The sequence below is a fragment of the Paramacrobiotus metropolitanus genome, unplaced genomic scaffold, assembly GCF_019649055.1.
Source record: "Paramacrobiotus metropolitanus isolate TYO unplaced genomic scaffold, Prichtersi_v1.0 Parri_scaffold0000211, whole genome shotgun sequence".
NCBI lineage: Eukaryota > Metazoa > Tardigrada > Eutardigrada > Parachela > Macrobiotidae > Paramacrobiotus > Paramacrobiotus metropolitanus.
Window position 1 is genome coordinate 71,890 of NW_026570431.1, and position 13,527 is coordinate 85,416.

At 42.0% G+C, this 13,527-nt stretch overlaps 2 protein-coding genes across 4 annotated transcripts; both read right to left on the bottom strand.

Moving 5' to 3' along the window:
• Positions 1-62: 62 nt before the first annotated feature.
• On the bottom strand, positions 63-7,151 carry LOC129601052 (uncharacterized). Of its 3 annotated transcripts, XR_008692189.1 has the most exons (8): positions 6,771-7,151; positions 5,638-6,257; positions 5,139-5,364; positions 3,861-5,016; positions 2,245-2,952; positions 1,511-2,133; positions 1,210-1,417; positions 63-1,068 (listed from the first exon to the last, which is right to left on the bottom strand). XR_008692189.1 is itself a non-coding variant. In XM_055499759.1 (4 exons), exons 1-4 carry the CDS (start codon positions 2,710-2,712, stop codon positions 559-561), a joined length of 1,809 nt encoding a protein of 602 aa, XP_055355734.1. In that variant the 5' UTR covers positions 2,713-2,812; the 3' UTR covers positions 63-558. The 3 variants fall into 3 exon arrangements, 2 of the variants coding, with proteins under 2 accessions (XP_055355734.1, XP_055355735.1); XM_055499759.1 differs by lacking the exons at positions 3,861-5,016; positions 5,139-5,364; positions 5,638-6,257; positions 6,771-7,151 and having other exon boundaries at positions 2,245-2,812; XM_055499760.1 differs by lacking the exons at positions 63-1,068; positions 1,210-1,417; positions 1,511-2,133; positions 2,245-2,952 and having other exon boundaries at positions 3,858-5,016.
• Positions 7,152-7,799: 648 nt separating this feature from the next.
• Positions 7,800-12,087, bottom strand: LOC129601063 (uncharacterized). Its single transcript, XM_055499777.1, has 3 exons — positions 11,508-12,087; positions 10,044-10,735; positions 7,800-8,528 (listed from the first exon to the last, which is right to left on the bottom strand). Exons 1-3 carry the CDS (start codon positions 11,872-11,874, stop codon positions 8,064-8,066), a joined length of 1,524 nt encoding a protein of 507 aa, XP_055355752.1. The 5' UTR covers positions 11,875-12,087; the 3' UTR covers positions 7,800-8,063.
• Between the last annotated feature and the right edge of the window lie 1,440 nt (positions 12,088-13,527).

Here is a 13,527-nt window from a genome sequence, read left to right on the forward strand (position 1 = left end):
TTTTGAAAGATACGAGTTTGTTTTGTCATATGCAAGTATGTTTAGTACAAAATTAATGGGTTCTTTATCGCAAAATGTGATTACTTACAGACTCACTAAAGTAGCAATTTTTTGGCCTACGCCATCCAGAAAAAATTATCAGACAAAACAAGATAAGAACAACTTCAACAACCATGGAAAACGAACCATAAAACAAGGAAACTACTCCAACAAAACAAAATTACTCTGTAGTGAGCAATATGAGATTTGCACTGCCGAAAAATTACCAAAAAGATCAAAACACTGCGGAAGTTACTATCATCAGAAGCGCTCTTACAAGATACCGTACATCACATAACAGATATCGTATTCTTACGATGCTATAATTAAAAAAATGCTTTTTATACCAAAACACATGCAGCATTGTTAGCATTCTCCTCGCGAAGCGGCTTCTGGAATTTCAGACCTGTGTCGCAGTGCAATCGCAATATCCCTTGCTAGCGATGCGTGACGAGATTCAGTTGATTGACAAATGTCGGTGGCACATAGTGATCTCGTCGATTACATTATACATCCACTTCACGACAGTGCTACATGTTCGTGGTCGGAAAAGCTAGGGCCGCGCCGGGATAGCTGAATAATGAGCTTGACTTCCCGCACAACATCACCGGCCAGCATTGCAATCCACAGCAGATACAGGGGAAGAAAGGCTTGTTCCGGTCCGGCGAATGTAACAGCCAAGTGAAAAACAATTTGTGTCGCGGTATAGAAGAACGCCATAGCTGCAATGCGGCACCGGTTCTGCCACACCGTTCGTACAGTTTTGTCATGGCTTGATTGACCACCAGAGCAATCCTTACACGCGCTGTACAGTAAGAAGATAAGCAGTCCCGGCAGAATTCCGACGATGAAGACGATGGCGATAAGAAAACAGACAAGGCTCACAACAAGTCCGATTTGGCCAATAATAAAGAAAACACCTATATCCGTGGAAGTGTGATCCCAGTACAGATAGCTGATAGCTGATTTGCTGTATAAGGAAAGTGGATTCACCCAATCAGCGAGGCGTGCTTGATTTAGTCCTAACACCTAAAAATTGTCGTAAATGCTGCTGCATTAAAAGTCCTGAACGCAATTACTCCTATGAGCCACATGCACTTTTAATTTATCAAGAATGTAAGCAGCAAGCAATTCATAAAGAACGGTTTAAAAATAAATCCCGAAAATTACCAGTGTTGAATTGTCCAGTGTATTGTAGTATGGATAAGAGTACACCAGGTTGACAGCCGTGTTAAATTGAGGATATGCAGGGAAGATAATGATTCCGCATAAGGCCAACAGGAAAAATACACAACCGAGGCGAGCAATAGCACACCATTTATAGTCCGTCAAATTATTGTCGCCGAGATCTTTCCGAGGAACACGGAGCCATTCATAGCTACAGAATTTTACGAAATTTCTTAGCGCTTATGAAATTTACTGTGCACGCAGAAAATTCGGGGCACATGGTCAACTTGGAAAAATAATTTACCTGTTTTTCATTAGGAAGCTAAAAACGAGGCGAAACCGGGAAGGCGGTCGGATAACCCCGAATAAGCACAGATGAGAGTATACGGCTAACAGCACCACAGTGAACACGCACACTGGTAAAACTCCCGCATGACCGAAAATGACATATCCCAACCATGGTATAAAGAATACCACCAGCATCACCGGGATGCAGACAATCAATACCAGGGTTATCACTCCCAGTAAAATGGCCCCGACCCAAGTGAACAGTAAATTACCCGGGCGACTCTGGTTGTCCAGGGTGGCGCCATCTTGGGTCGGTCGCGGATACAGTACCGGTTGCGTCCAGTGACCATAGTAATAGTTACCGGCCAAGCTTACACCGGTGCACGCACACAGAGACAACGTGACATAGGCTAGGAGGATCGCCGTGGCACACCATCCTCCACAATCGTTCACATGGTACTTATTATACGAACTCTTGGAGACATACGGTATGATCGCTTCGGAATAGTTCGCACAGACAATATCCGTCATGTTGTGATAGAACGTTTTGCAGCATGTTGGATATTTTATGGATATGTTGATCGGCAGCCAGTGTTCAGCCAGTGATGAAATCCAGTAACAATCGTACGCTTCCGGATTCTGCAAAAATGAGGTCTTTGCAATTAAGACTGCTGTTTTTTGGTACGAGCACAGCAGTTAGTAGTTACTAATTCCGAAGGAAACAATTAAAGTACATAATATTGTAATTACCGATTGGAGGCTATAAACAGGCACGGTAATCAAGTTCCAGCGTTGCATTTCTGTACCGATATCCGCTCGTGAATAATAATAGCGGCGTAAGGATGATACGGTGGTGCGTAGTAAGAAGTGCGATAAATCCGTCGTAAAGAATATTACCACAAGCGTCTCCAGGATTATCTCCATAAATCCCCATCTGTCATTCTTTAACACGTTTCGCATACATCCGTAAGAACAGCGCGCCATTTTTAAATTGTTTTGGTAGCACTCTGAAATTTCAGATTTAAAAAAAAACTTTTTATATGGTATAAAATTGCTTGTGATCTGACTCTTCTGGGACGCCCTAAATTGCAACTCGTGTGGTTCCACTTCCGCACAGGATACACTGGCTTGATGGCTATGCATGCATCGCAGGCGGTCCCTGCAACCAACGGCTGATAGACTGGGAAGAACGAACTTAGTCTGAAAAGCTCGCAACATGCACACATGTAGTTACGGTTAAATATGCCAGCACGGCTGTAGCCAGGCTTGCCAGACTCGGCACATGACGTACAGTACGCGTGATTCACGGCATGTAGTTCGGACGGACCCCGACCTTGATCATGAAAATGTGCGTCCGCAGCACTCGATTGATCCTAACACGCTGTATGCACAGGCAGAGTTCCAGTTGCCGGTTGTTGTCCCGATCAATAATAATCTTTGATATGCCGGTATAGTTTTCTGTTGTACGACAACGTACGTAAGAACCGGTTGAAAACCGTGCATGAGAATGTACTAGTGCGGCATTTACGTAACTTTGTTCTAAATTTGCAAGAGTGCGTACAACTGTACAATACAAGCAAAAACAAAAATGCTAAAGCACGTGCACATTCACGCTAAAGCACCAAACGGCGATAAAGAAAGAGTTTAATAGCAGTTGTTAAAAGTCGCTAGTTGCTAGAGTAGTACTGCACTTTCTAAACGCGTTTAATTTGCCTAATACTGATACTAGCAAAAGCCATTGTACGGGGAAGGTGATGTAAAAAAGATTGGAGAAAAACAAATATAGTATAAAAGAATGCAGTAACGGCAAAAATTGGTTTTACCATTTCATGAATGGACAGTGCCAGAACTTACAGTACGTGTACACAGTATTACACACACTATATATACTCTTATATAGTATATAGTACTACAGTATATCGTATACTTGTACATTGAACAAAAGAAAAATGCCACCGAATGTCATTGAAGGAATTGTATGCATTGCGCTATAACTAGCCGACTGCGGTTTACCTGATTTCTATATATGCAATGTTATAAGTAATATCCAAAGGATGGAGTGATCTAGACTTTTGGACCTTGTACTAAGAGAAAGACGGTAAAAATTAAGACATTTAAAGATTCAAGGTATTAATTTTTATTTTTGCGTTAAGAAATGCGAACCATGAAATTGGCCCAGTTCAAGCAAATTTACACTTTGCCGCAAAAATATCGTATTTAACTGCTACGTAGCCTTCTTTGCAGTGCGACAATTATGGTCTTAATGGTACCGTCGGTATATTCAATGAACTTTATTTTTGGAAATTACATTAAAATGATTATGTTCTTATGCAACAGCAAGCAAATCCCAAGTCACAGCCACCCACGCTTTGTTCCAAAATCAGATCTGGAGTTGTATTAGCGCATACGTTCCATGTTTATTACGGCTTATAGCAAGCGCATTTCATGACACGTTCAGTTATTAACTATTACTTATTATACATGAACAGCTGGAATAAATAAGTAAATGCCAAACAAAGATAACGATTACGATAATTTTCTGTACAATACACGACACAGAAACGTTTCACGTAAAACAAGCAAATACGACAACATATTCCATACGAAAAAGTGTGACGTGCAATATCTACGAGTACTCTGTAGCTGCATAAACCTCGTCGAATTCCGAATCTAGCTTACCCAGTGTCATTAAGACTGAACATATACCGTACATTACGATCATCTTCGACTTCGTGCAGAGCTTCTCTACAGTAGTGCTAAAGCATGTCGCGCCGTGACGGCTGTCACGGGCTGTGTCAATATTAGCATCATTTCCTTAATTACAGTATAACGGGGTTTTTTACTCTCCAGTTTTATATAACGGCCACTGTAACTGAAGTTTAGAATGAGAGTGTAGGAGGAACGTCTCCGCATCCGTACGCGTGCACAACATCATTCTTGCAATTGTTGGGACACGAGTGTCACTTGCTCTGCCATTGCGGATTCGTATTTTGACAGGCGAACCAAGAAGACGACCGTGTCGCCCAGCATGACCAAGAGAAACCCCAACCACCCCATGTAGAGGGGAAGATAAGCTCGTTCCGCGAACAGCAGCTTTGCAGTCAGGTGGAACACGACGACCCAGGCGATGTAGACCAACCCCATACCCATAATCTTGAATCGACTAGACCAGTTGGGTTTCTTGTTAGCAGCGGTCGCCGGCTGTGCTAGCGCTGGGGCTGGGGCGTTTGGCTTCTCGCCATCGGCTTCCAACGATTCGTGACAGTTTTCACAGCAGTCCTTCACAGCGACCCAGAACAGAATAACCAGCATGACCATCGCAGAGACGATAATGTAGATGACAGAAACCACAACCAGCGCAAAGCACGCTCCACTTAAGATCAGTCCAATAGTGCCGACGATAGCGGCATCTGATGGCACTTCCGGTACACCGTTGGGAAAGAGGAAGTCCCAGTTGCTGTCGCTGTGCCATGCGGACAGATCCACCCAGTAGGAGAGTCGTGCGTTGCTCAGTGTCATTTTCTAGAAAAAAAACCAGATCTCCCAGTTAGGTAACAAGAAACATTGTAGGTTAAAGGTCGACAAGCGGTGCTCAAGATCAGCATGCTTATGAAATCTAAAACGGTAAATAAAGTCATGTGTACCGGAATTTCATCGCGCAGGAAACCACAGAGCGGAAACGTGGAGACATAGTCAATGACGGTATCAAAATGCGGATACGCGGTGAAAAGCATTGTTCCACAGGTGGCCAGTAAGAACATCAGGCATCCCATGCGCACAACTGCAGCACGACGTCTCTGCCGGCAACGCTCTTGGGTTTCCAGAGCAGAACATCCATCGTCTATGGAACCCATTGGAGGCTTCGAATAGCTACATAATAAAGCAATCAACTGGAATTCATTTTTTAAACTCTCGAAGAAATTATTTTACATTGCTAAAAACGCGTTTGTAGAAACGTAAAGCAATGTAGCAATCTTCCCAAACGTTAAACTTGTCATTAGTCGCCACTAATTATCATCAGACACTTTTGTAACGGTTCAAACATTAATGCAGCTTTCTACGCTTTCAGTTCCAGTTCTTTAAAGTTATGGGGCTATGTTCTGTAATTTAATTTTTTAAAACCATTTGAGCCGCTTCACTTACGGATCTCCCATGCAGCGGAACACCAGAACGGCTCGCGAGGGCGGATTAATAACACGGAACAGGGACAACATGCTGTACGTGATTAACAGGAACACTGACACTAAATATGCCGGTAGAACCGGCGCCGTGGTGTTGCCGGTAGTCAGCCCGAAAAGCACAATAGCCAGTGGTGGTATGAGGAACACCACCAGGTAAGGAATAGCGATGGTTAAAATGACCGCCATCGCCACATGCCAGATAACGATCAGCCAGTTACATTTGCTCAACTCGCTCCAGTTGACTTTGTCTTCCGGCGGGTCAGTTTCATTCTCCACCTCATGCTCCGGCAACAAGGGACGCATCCAGTGTTTGTAGTTGACCGATAGACTGCAGATGACGCTGATGCACAAAGTAGCCGCTGCCAAAGATAGGATAAGCGCCGCCCCTTGACCCACTAGGCCCTGCTGGTTGCATTCGGTTTGTGTGCAGGGAGTAAAACGGGGAAGACAGGCAGCTGCTGCATCCTCGTCGGTAGTGCTGTTGTCAGTGGTAATGGTGCAGTTGCTGCATGTGGGATATTGTTGGTCGATATCGATCGGCATCCATTCCGATAACATGGCGACCCAAAAGCATTCCACGCTCTGAAACAGCATTAGTCAGCAGTCAGTACAACCTACCATACTCGTATCACAGATTAAGCCAGGGAAATTAACAAGATTCCGACCTGCTTCTTACCGTACGAAAAGGATTTAGACTTAATTTTCTACTTCATGTGCATAACTTAACTTTAGCATAACTTTAACTCATCCAAATAATCGAAGAAAAAATTTCGATTAATCACATTGTCACACTTTTGCATTTCCGCACCAGTATTACTATTATTCTTACCACTCATGTCAATATTATTACATTGTACCAATTTGTACGTACTGCAGCGTAAAGGTCTTTCTAATTAAGAATAATGCGCAGAAAATTGTATACCTATGTAACTGCATTTTACACCGTCAGCTGCAACTTAATTTCATTTGAAATAAAGCTTGACACACATGCGCGTACAGATTGGATAAGGGAGAATTCCGTTCTACTTTGTATGTAGATATAAAGCTTTCTACATAAGTGGTATGACTTGATTTAAAATTAGCGTCCGTAATTACCCCACTCCAGCTTCCTGAATGTAGCCAGGAAAACGAGTTCCAGTTTTGCATTTCCGTCGTGACGTCCGCTCGTGTCTCGCGCAACGAAGGAAAGGAGGTCCGCAGCATAAAATGCGATAAATCCGTAGCATAGGTTAGTACAATAATTGCTTCCAAAAGTACTTCCAGATAGCGCCATTGCTTGTTCTCCAGCGCTGACCTGATTGACACATTCGTGATCTTCACCATTTTTGATTTCGATAGGGGTTTGTGCCAGAAGATGTGATAAACTTTTAATTATAGAAGGTTTACCGCTGCTGATCGGAGAAACTGCAACAAAATAGCCAGTAATTTCGAATAATATGGGTGCCGAAAATATCGCCTATATTTATATACTGTGCAGGCGTATATCTGTAGTACAGAATGAGTGTTCTCACTTTATAACACAGCCCAGCAAGTCAATACCATCAGGATCGAAACGCAAAAGGGAATATTGATTTTTCACAGTGCACAGGAAATGCTTGGCTTTCGCTCAGTTTCTTGTCCGCCGGTCAATACCTTTGTTCATCGATGGATTGGACTGGGCCGGAAATGTATTATACGAGTACTATCGTCCCGTTTTATGTACAAAATCAATTTCTTTCGTGCATAAACTGTTATCGTTTAGCTCGATATACTGGGTTCTGCATTGGAGAGCAAAAGTCGAACAAGGCAAAACCTAAACTGTATAATAATTAAATACAGAACTTACTACCATCGATGCGGTAAATAGGATGGATAATTCAGTTTATTATAACTGCCGAATAATATGGTATTCCTGATGCTATCTATCCGAAGATCTTGTAAGTAAATAAAATTCTTATTTAATGTTTAACGTACAAATATGATAACGTAAAACGCTTGCATATGTTTAATATGTGAGGATAATATTACGTTTATGTGCGCACATTAAATCGTTATGAAAGTAACTCCATTTTCCATGTACGACGTACTGATTAAATTTTGTCAGCAACTCTGCCACATCTTTCTAAAAAATTAACATAGTTCGGCACAAATAATACAAATTTATTCTGTGCTCGTGCAAGAATAATTCCCCTACAAATTAAAGGGCTAAAAAAGCATTAAAAATGGTGACATTGACACAAATTTTTATGATGTGCAATTCTTAGAGCTTTCCCACATTTTCACCGAAAACAGCATTCTCGGCTTTAAAAAAGGAAAAAAAGAAGCTCGTTACTCACATATAAATGATACTGTATTTAAAATCACTGTCAAGAACAAAAATAAACATGCTATATATTCTGCCCGTAATCTTTACAAAATTGTACATGCGTTAGCGTTCTGCTGCATGTACATCTCGATGTTGGTGCCGGTTTCCGCGTATCCCATCGGCTCCGGATAGACTCCATCCAGGTATACACGATAGAGTATCAGATAATTCTCCGTGCCTTTGGAATATGTCGTGTGAGTGTGGGTGGGTCCGTGATGAATCCCCGTATTATGGTGAATTCCCGTAGTATGGTGGTGATGGTGAGCGTTGTGATGATGATGATTGACATGATGATGATGATGTCCACCATGGTGGTGATGGTGTCCGCCGTGATGATGGTGACCAGCACCGCCGTGCTGGTGCGTGTGTGACACGACTTTATTCCACGTGTGCATTGTATCAAAACCTTCGGTGTTCTCTGCGCCGCTGAAAATCCGCATGGGAACCGTTTCCACGGAGATGACCTTTGCACCTGTTGCGCGCATCCATCCGGCCATACGCTCTCGAACCTGACAACGAAATTTTTAAACTTTTCACATTAATACAGTTTGCAGCCACATGATGCTCATAAATTTAAGACAAACCAGTTAAACACTACCGGTTAAAAGCATTATTACGTTCTATTCTGAAACTTTTTCTGTTCGCTATTAACGATTTACAAATCCGTTCAGATAAGTACGTTACATACTGTGCAGTACTTCTTTTCTGTACTCGTATTGTGAGTAGTAGCCACAGAAACTGCTATGTACTGTTGTCTGTTGCACGCAATAAAAATACCTAAATATCGGTAGCAGAGAGCCTAAATATTACAACTGACTGGAAAAATATGCAACTGGCGCTTCCGCTAAAAACAGAGGTAATCGCAAACAGTAAGGAAATCGTTTCAAGGCCGGTTCTTTAATAAGCAGACATTTCGTGACAAATAAAAGTTTTGTGAAGTGAATAAAGTGCACAAATGGGGCGTAAATGTGTACAACAATCTGCATTTACAGGGTCTATATGTATTCTGTACTTATACGTATATAGATATAATATTGTGATGTACTGTAGCGTGTGGCTACTAAATGTATGTGTATGCGTAAGCTTAGCAAACCGGCAAGGCCAGGGTCAAAAAGAGGGAGGGAAAATTAAAGGGAGGGATTTTCTTTGGTCAAAACGAGGAAGGGAAAATTAAAGGGAGGGATTTTGAACGGTCGAAAAGATGGGAGGGAAACTAAAGGAAGGGAATTTTAGCGGTCGAAAAGATGGGAGGGGATTTGTTTGGTCAAAAAAAGAAAGAAAATTCTATGTCAAAAGTTTCAAAATAGAAAATTAATTTTCTTGGTCAAAACGAAAAAACAAGTTTTCGCGGTGTTGGAATATTTGGAAAAGTTGTAACAGAAATTTTTGCAACGGCACGCGACGGTTGGTGTACTGTAGTAAAAAAAAACAGCGAATGCTGAGAGGATGTGATCAAGCGTTATGCGCAGGTTAGAGCAAAGACTGTATGGCCAGCGGTGTTTTTCTCGGCATCATCTGCCACTTTTAACATCTAGTTTTAGGATTTATTATTAAAAACGTGAGTGCATATGAAAACATCCCCAATAGTCTTAAAGAATTACAGTACATGTGCACGCACTGATTGTGCAGATCCTAAATCATTTATCAAGAGAAAGATCTATACTACTCTGTACGTTCGGCTTCCCCATAGTTTTCAGATCTCGCTAATTAGAAAATTTCGAGAAAAACTGCCTGTCACGACCTGGCGCATAGTTTATTAGCAGCCAGGGAGCTGCTCTCACGCAGCCCCTTCAGATCAGTCGTGGTTTAGAACTGGCTCACATGGTTTTTGTTTTCGAAAACGTAATTTCTGTATTAAATAACGAAATTTTTAATCTGTTTCAGTTGTAAAAGTTTATGCTAAAAAACTGGTTTGCGCACCTATACCGATAGTTCAACCGCAACTAATTAATTGGATTGTGTAGATAACCAATTCTAAAAAAAATACTAGCATTAGTTTTAAGTTTTAATGTTATTTAATTTACCTGAATTTGGTTTTCGAATTTTCCAACGGAGCAGCATCCCGGTGGCTCTAGCATGCCCGGCGTAAACAATTTAGAATTTAACCGTATCGGACCGCCAGTATTTTGAGGCGGCATATTGGGGTTTGTCAATGCATAAGCCACTCGCAAATAGCGCACATAATACGAATGCAAATCATTCTCCGTATATGTCATCCGCAGCGTATCCATATGCGTGGTCCACCGCTGTTTGTAGTACAGCGTCTGGACATTCGCCACGCGCAGATGCGGTGTCTGGCTCAACAACCATTGATGCGCCTTGGACAGCACTTGCGGAAACCGTTCCAAGACCGGTCGACCCATCAGCCCGCCTTCGCTCAGTACGCCTGGCACGAAATCCGCAATCCCGATGGATTCGTACTGCGGTGGACCGGTTTCGTAGAAGATACGCAGCATATAGATAAAGGTCTCGCTGGTCGAACCGCGTTCGGTCCATGCCGTGCAGTCCGGATCGACGCCGTTGGCGCCGACACGCAGTGGTACCGTCTCGATGGTGCGGATGCTGCCTTGAATGGGGTTAGTGGCGAACAGGGTGTTGGCCTGCGCTATGAGGGTGTCCAGACGTTCAGCGGTGTCCACGCTGAACACGCCCACACGGACGCTGGGCATGATGTTGTAGTAGCCGATCTGCTGAATGGCCGACGAGCCATCCGTGCCTGAAATGACAACATCAAAACGTCAACTGCGTTGCTTTTCGTAAAACATTTTTTCATCATTCTGTAAAGGACACTGCATTCCTACTGCGGCAAAAAAAACGGCGCTCCTGTCGAAAGTTGTGATATTACTACTTGCAGTATAAGGTTGTGAATAGAACTCATTGTTCAAAATCTGCATTTGTCCTAACGACAGTTGTCCGGTACAAAACGATAAGATAGAATTTGTCTGTACATAAAATAGTGATTGCTTAATTTAACGCAATTCTGTAAATATAGATAAGTATTTCTTATCAGTATGGGTGCCTCCTTTGTCAATCGGCCAAGGTCACACGCTACTGAATAATGATCGAGGTAGATTATCAAATAATGCAAAAGATTAGCGCCAAATATAAACGCTTATCCTTAATTTCTATATTTTACGCTAGAATTTGTCAAATTTCTACTCTAGTTTTTTTGTCGGTGGTGCGAATAAACCCGTTACCAATATCAAAAGTTTTGAATCACAACGACATCGTTAAAAACAGCAATCACAAAAATATTATGAACACACTCTACCACTCTACTCTACACTCTATTCGAGTATACGTAATTCTAAACTGCACACACTCTGTATACCGTGATCATGAGTAAATGACAATGATAGTCAACATAATTTTTCAGTTTTAGATTTTGTAAAAGATACCGTTAGGGCTGAAAACTTTTTAATTTACCTTTCCGTTTCAAAACACAAGAAAAAAACTTCGCCGACAAAAATTGGAATTCAACAACTTACGCGGCTGCATCCATAATCGCAATCCGCGGACGTAGCGGTTCGCTCCTTCTCCGTACAGCTGATACACCGACTCAATGGAGTTCACCACTGCCCCACTGGACTGCGTGTTGAATTCCACCGTCTCGCATGTTCTCAACATCAGGATTGGGTTTTTACTGAGCCACTCATTCGCTCGCTGCAGAATCACCGGAAATGGTTCATACTCCGCCCACGTGAAAATCCCGCCAGGCTTCGTCAAATTGGGAATGAAGTCCACGGACACCAATCCACCGGCTCCCGGCGCCGACATTTGCGGTTGATTAAGGTTCAAACCGTTTTCCGCAGGGTACGGTGGCGGGGGAGCAGTAGGATCGCCCGGCAAACCCATTTTTTAAAAATCAGATTTTTAAAACTCGCGATCGGTGTTGTTAAGAGATCAGCTAACTACAAAATTAGTGCAAGACGTATGGGTACGAGTGTTATAAATTAGGATACGAGGAACCGGAAGAATTGTCCAGGCGCAGACTGGCGAGGCGTTCTCACTGCCTTTACGAGATTATGTAAGCTCCGGAAATTTAAACGACTGAATTGACAATACACTTGTATAACGAGCGTATTTTGCGCTATCAAACTGTTTGTTATATTTGCGATAACGCATTAGTTATACGAATGAATTTCAATGATTCATAATGTAAACGCAAAGTGCCGTATCAAGCCGGTATCAGCATTGATATCTTTAACAGTTACGCACAATGTACGTTAATTTAGCGGTGTAAAGGTCAATAATGGCAATGCGCAATTGCGCATGTACTAGCGGGAACATGTTTCAGTACATGAAGTTTGCTGTAGCGTTACTAGTACTTCGCGCTGTCGTGTATTAGCGTATCCGCATTGTACATGGCCCAACCAGAACAATCTAGCAATCTAAAATGAATTTTGCAATTTGTGCATCCATTTTAGAAGACTAGAATGCTCACACTCAGTTCGCCAAGTGCCCGTTGACCTTAAGCTTAGTATACTTGTCGATAAAATCTTACGTTGCGTATTTGTGATAATTTTTTTAATTAACGCGATGTGCGTATGTATGCAGTGAATTGTGGCAGTAAATATTTAAAATTTATAAAGCCAAAATACACTTTTGCGCACGTCTACTATAAACAGTACTCTGTAGATTAAAAAGTTTCACGTTAGTTAAATTGTATTTTTCCGAAAAAAGTAGACTTGAGATTTCTCCTTGATTTAACATTAACCGAATCGGTTTGGATACATCGTCTGATACTCGTACAGATCTGTAGCACAAAGGCTTTGGAAAGCTCGTTACAAAATTCCGCCTAATGTTCTCGTTGCCCTGTTTGCCTGTATTGCATTTGATTATTAAACACCAAACAACGCAATATGTAACAGTGCGGGTTGTGTGCATGGATAAGTATATATACGAGTATATTTAGCAGGTCATCAATTTTTTATGATGATGTCACTAATTTCACTATGATAATTCCGGGAAATGACTTTTGCTCCACAAATACTGTCATCGCAAGCTTTGACCTTTATTGGTGCATGCGCTACTTAAGATCAGGACAAAGAGAAAATCGAACGTTCCTGCAAGAACAAAACAAACAAAAACTTTTTGTTGATCCCGCGTGGAGATTCAAAGGTTATTACACTAAAAATCAGTAATCAGCGCTTCTCAAGTTCTATCGATAACAGCAAGCAAAAAATCTGAATAAAAATTTTAAAAAAATACTGACATAAAAATTAGAAAAAGGCAGAATATCGTGGAATTTTTACCAGGTTATAATTAGGATTTTTTAACCACTTTTGACGGCGCATTATTACGCTTCGGCGGAGCACGGTTTCGTGCAGGATACCGTCTATGGGTGACCTTACTGGTTTTCTGCGGCACTGCGGTGGTTGGTACAGTACCCTGTGTATTCGCGTAGACATTTCTTTTCTTGATAACCACTCGACGATTTGGCCCGATGGTGATCCTCCTGTTCCCGGTCTGAAACTTCCTCCTGCCTGCCTTACCACGTTCCGTACG

Coding starts and splice junctions, on each gene's coding strand:
- LOC129601052 (XM_055499759.1), bottom strand. CDS start 2,712: ATGTTGCGAGCTTTTCAGACTAAGTTCGTTCTTCCCAGTCTATCAGCC. Junction 2,134..2,244: donor CTGTTTATAGCCTCCAATCG/GTAATTACAATA, acceptor TCATTTTTGCAG/AATCCGGAAGCGTACGATTG. Junction 1,418..1,510: donor AGCTTCCTAATGAAAAACAG/GTAAATTATTTT, acceptor AAAATTCTGTAG/CTATGAATGGCTCCGTGTTC.
- LOC129601063 (XM_055499777.1), bottom strand. CDS start 11,874: ATGGGTTTGCCGGGCGATCCTACTGCTCCCCCGCCACCGTACCCTGCG. Junction 10,736..11,507: donor GCGATTATGGATGCAGCCGC/GTAAGTTGTTGA, acceptor TTGTCATTTCAG/GCACGGATGGCTCGTCGGCC. Junction 8,529..10,043: donor AATTCGAAAACCAAATTCAG/GTAAATTAAATA, acceptor TTTCGTTGTCAG/GTTCGAGAGCGTATGGCCGG.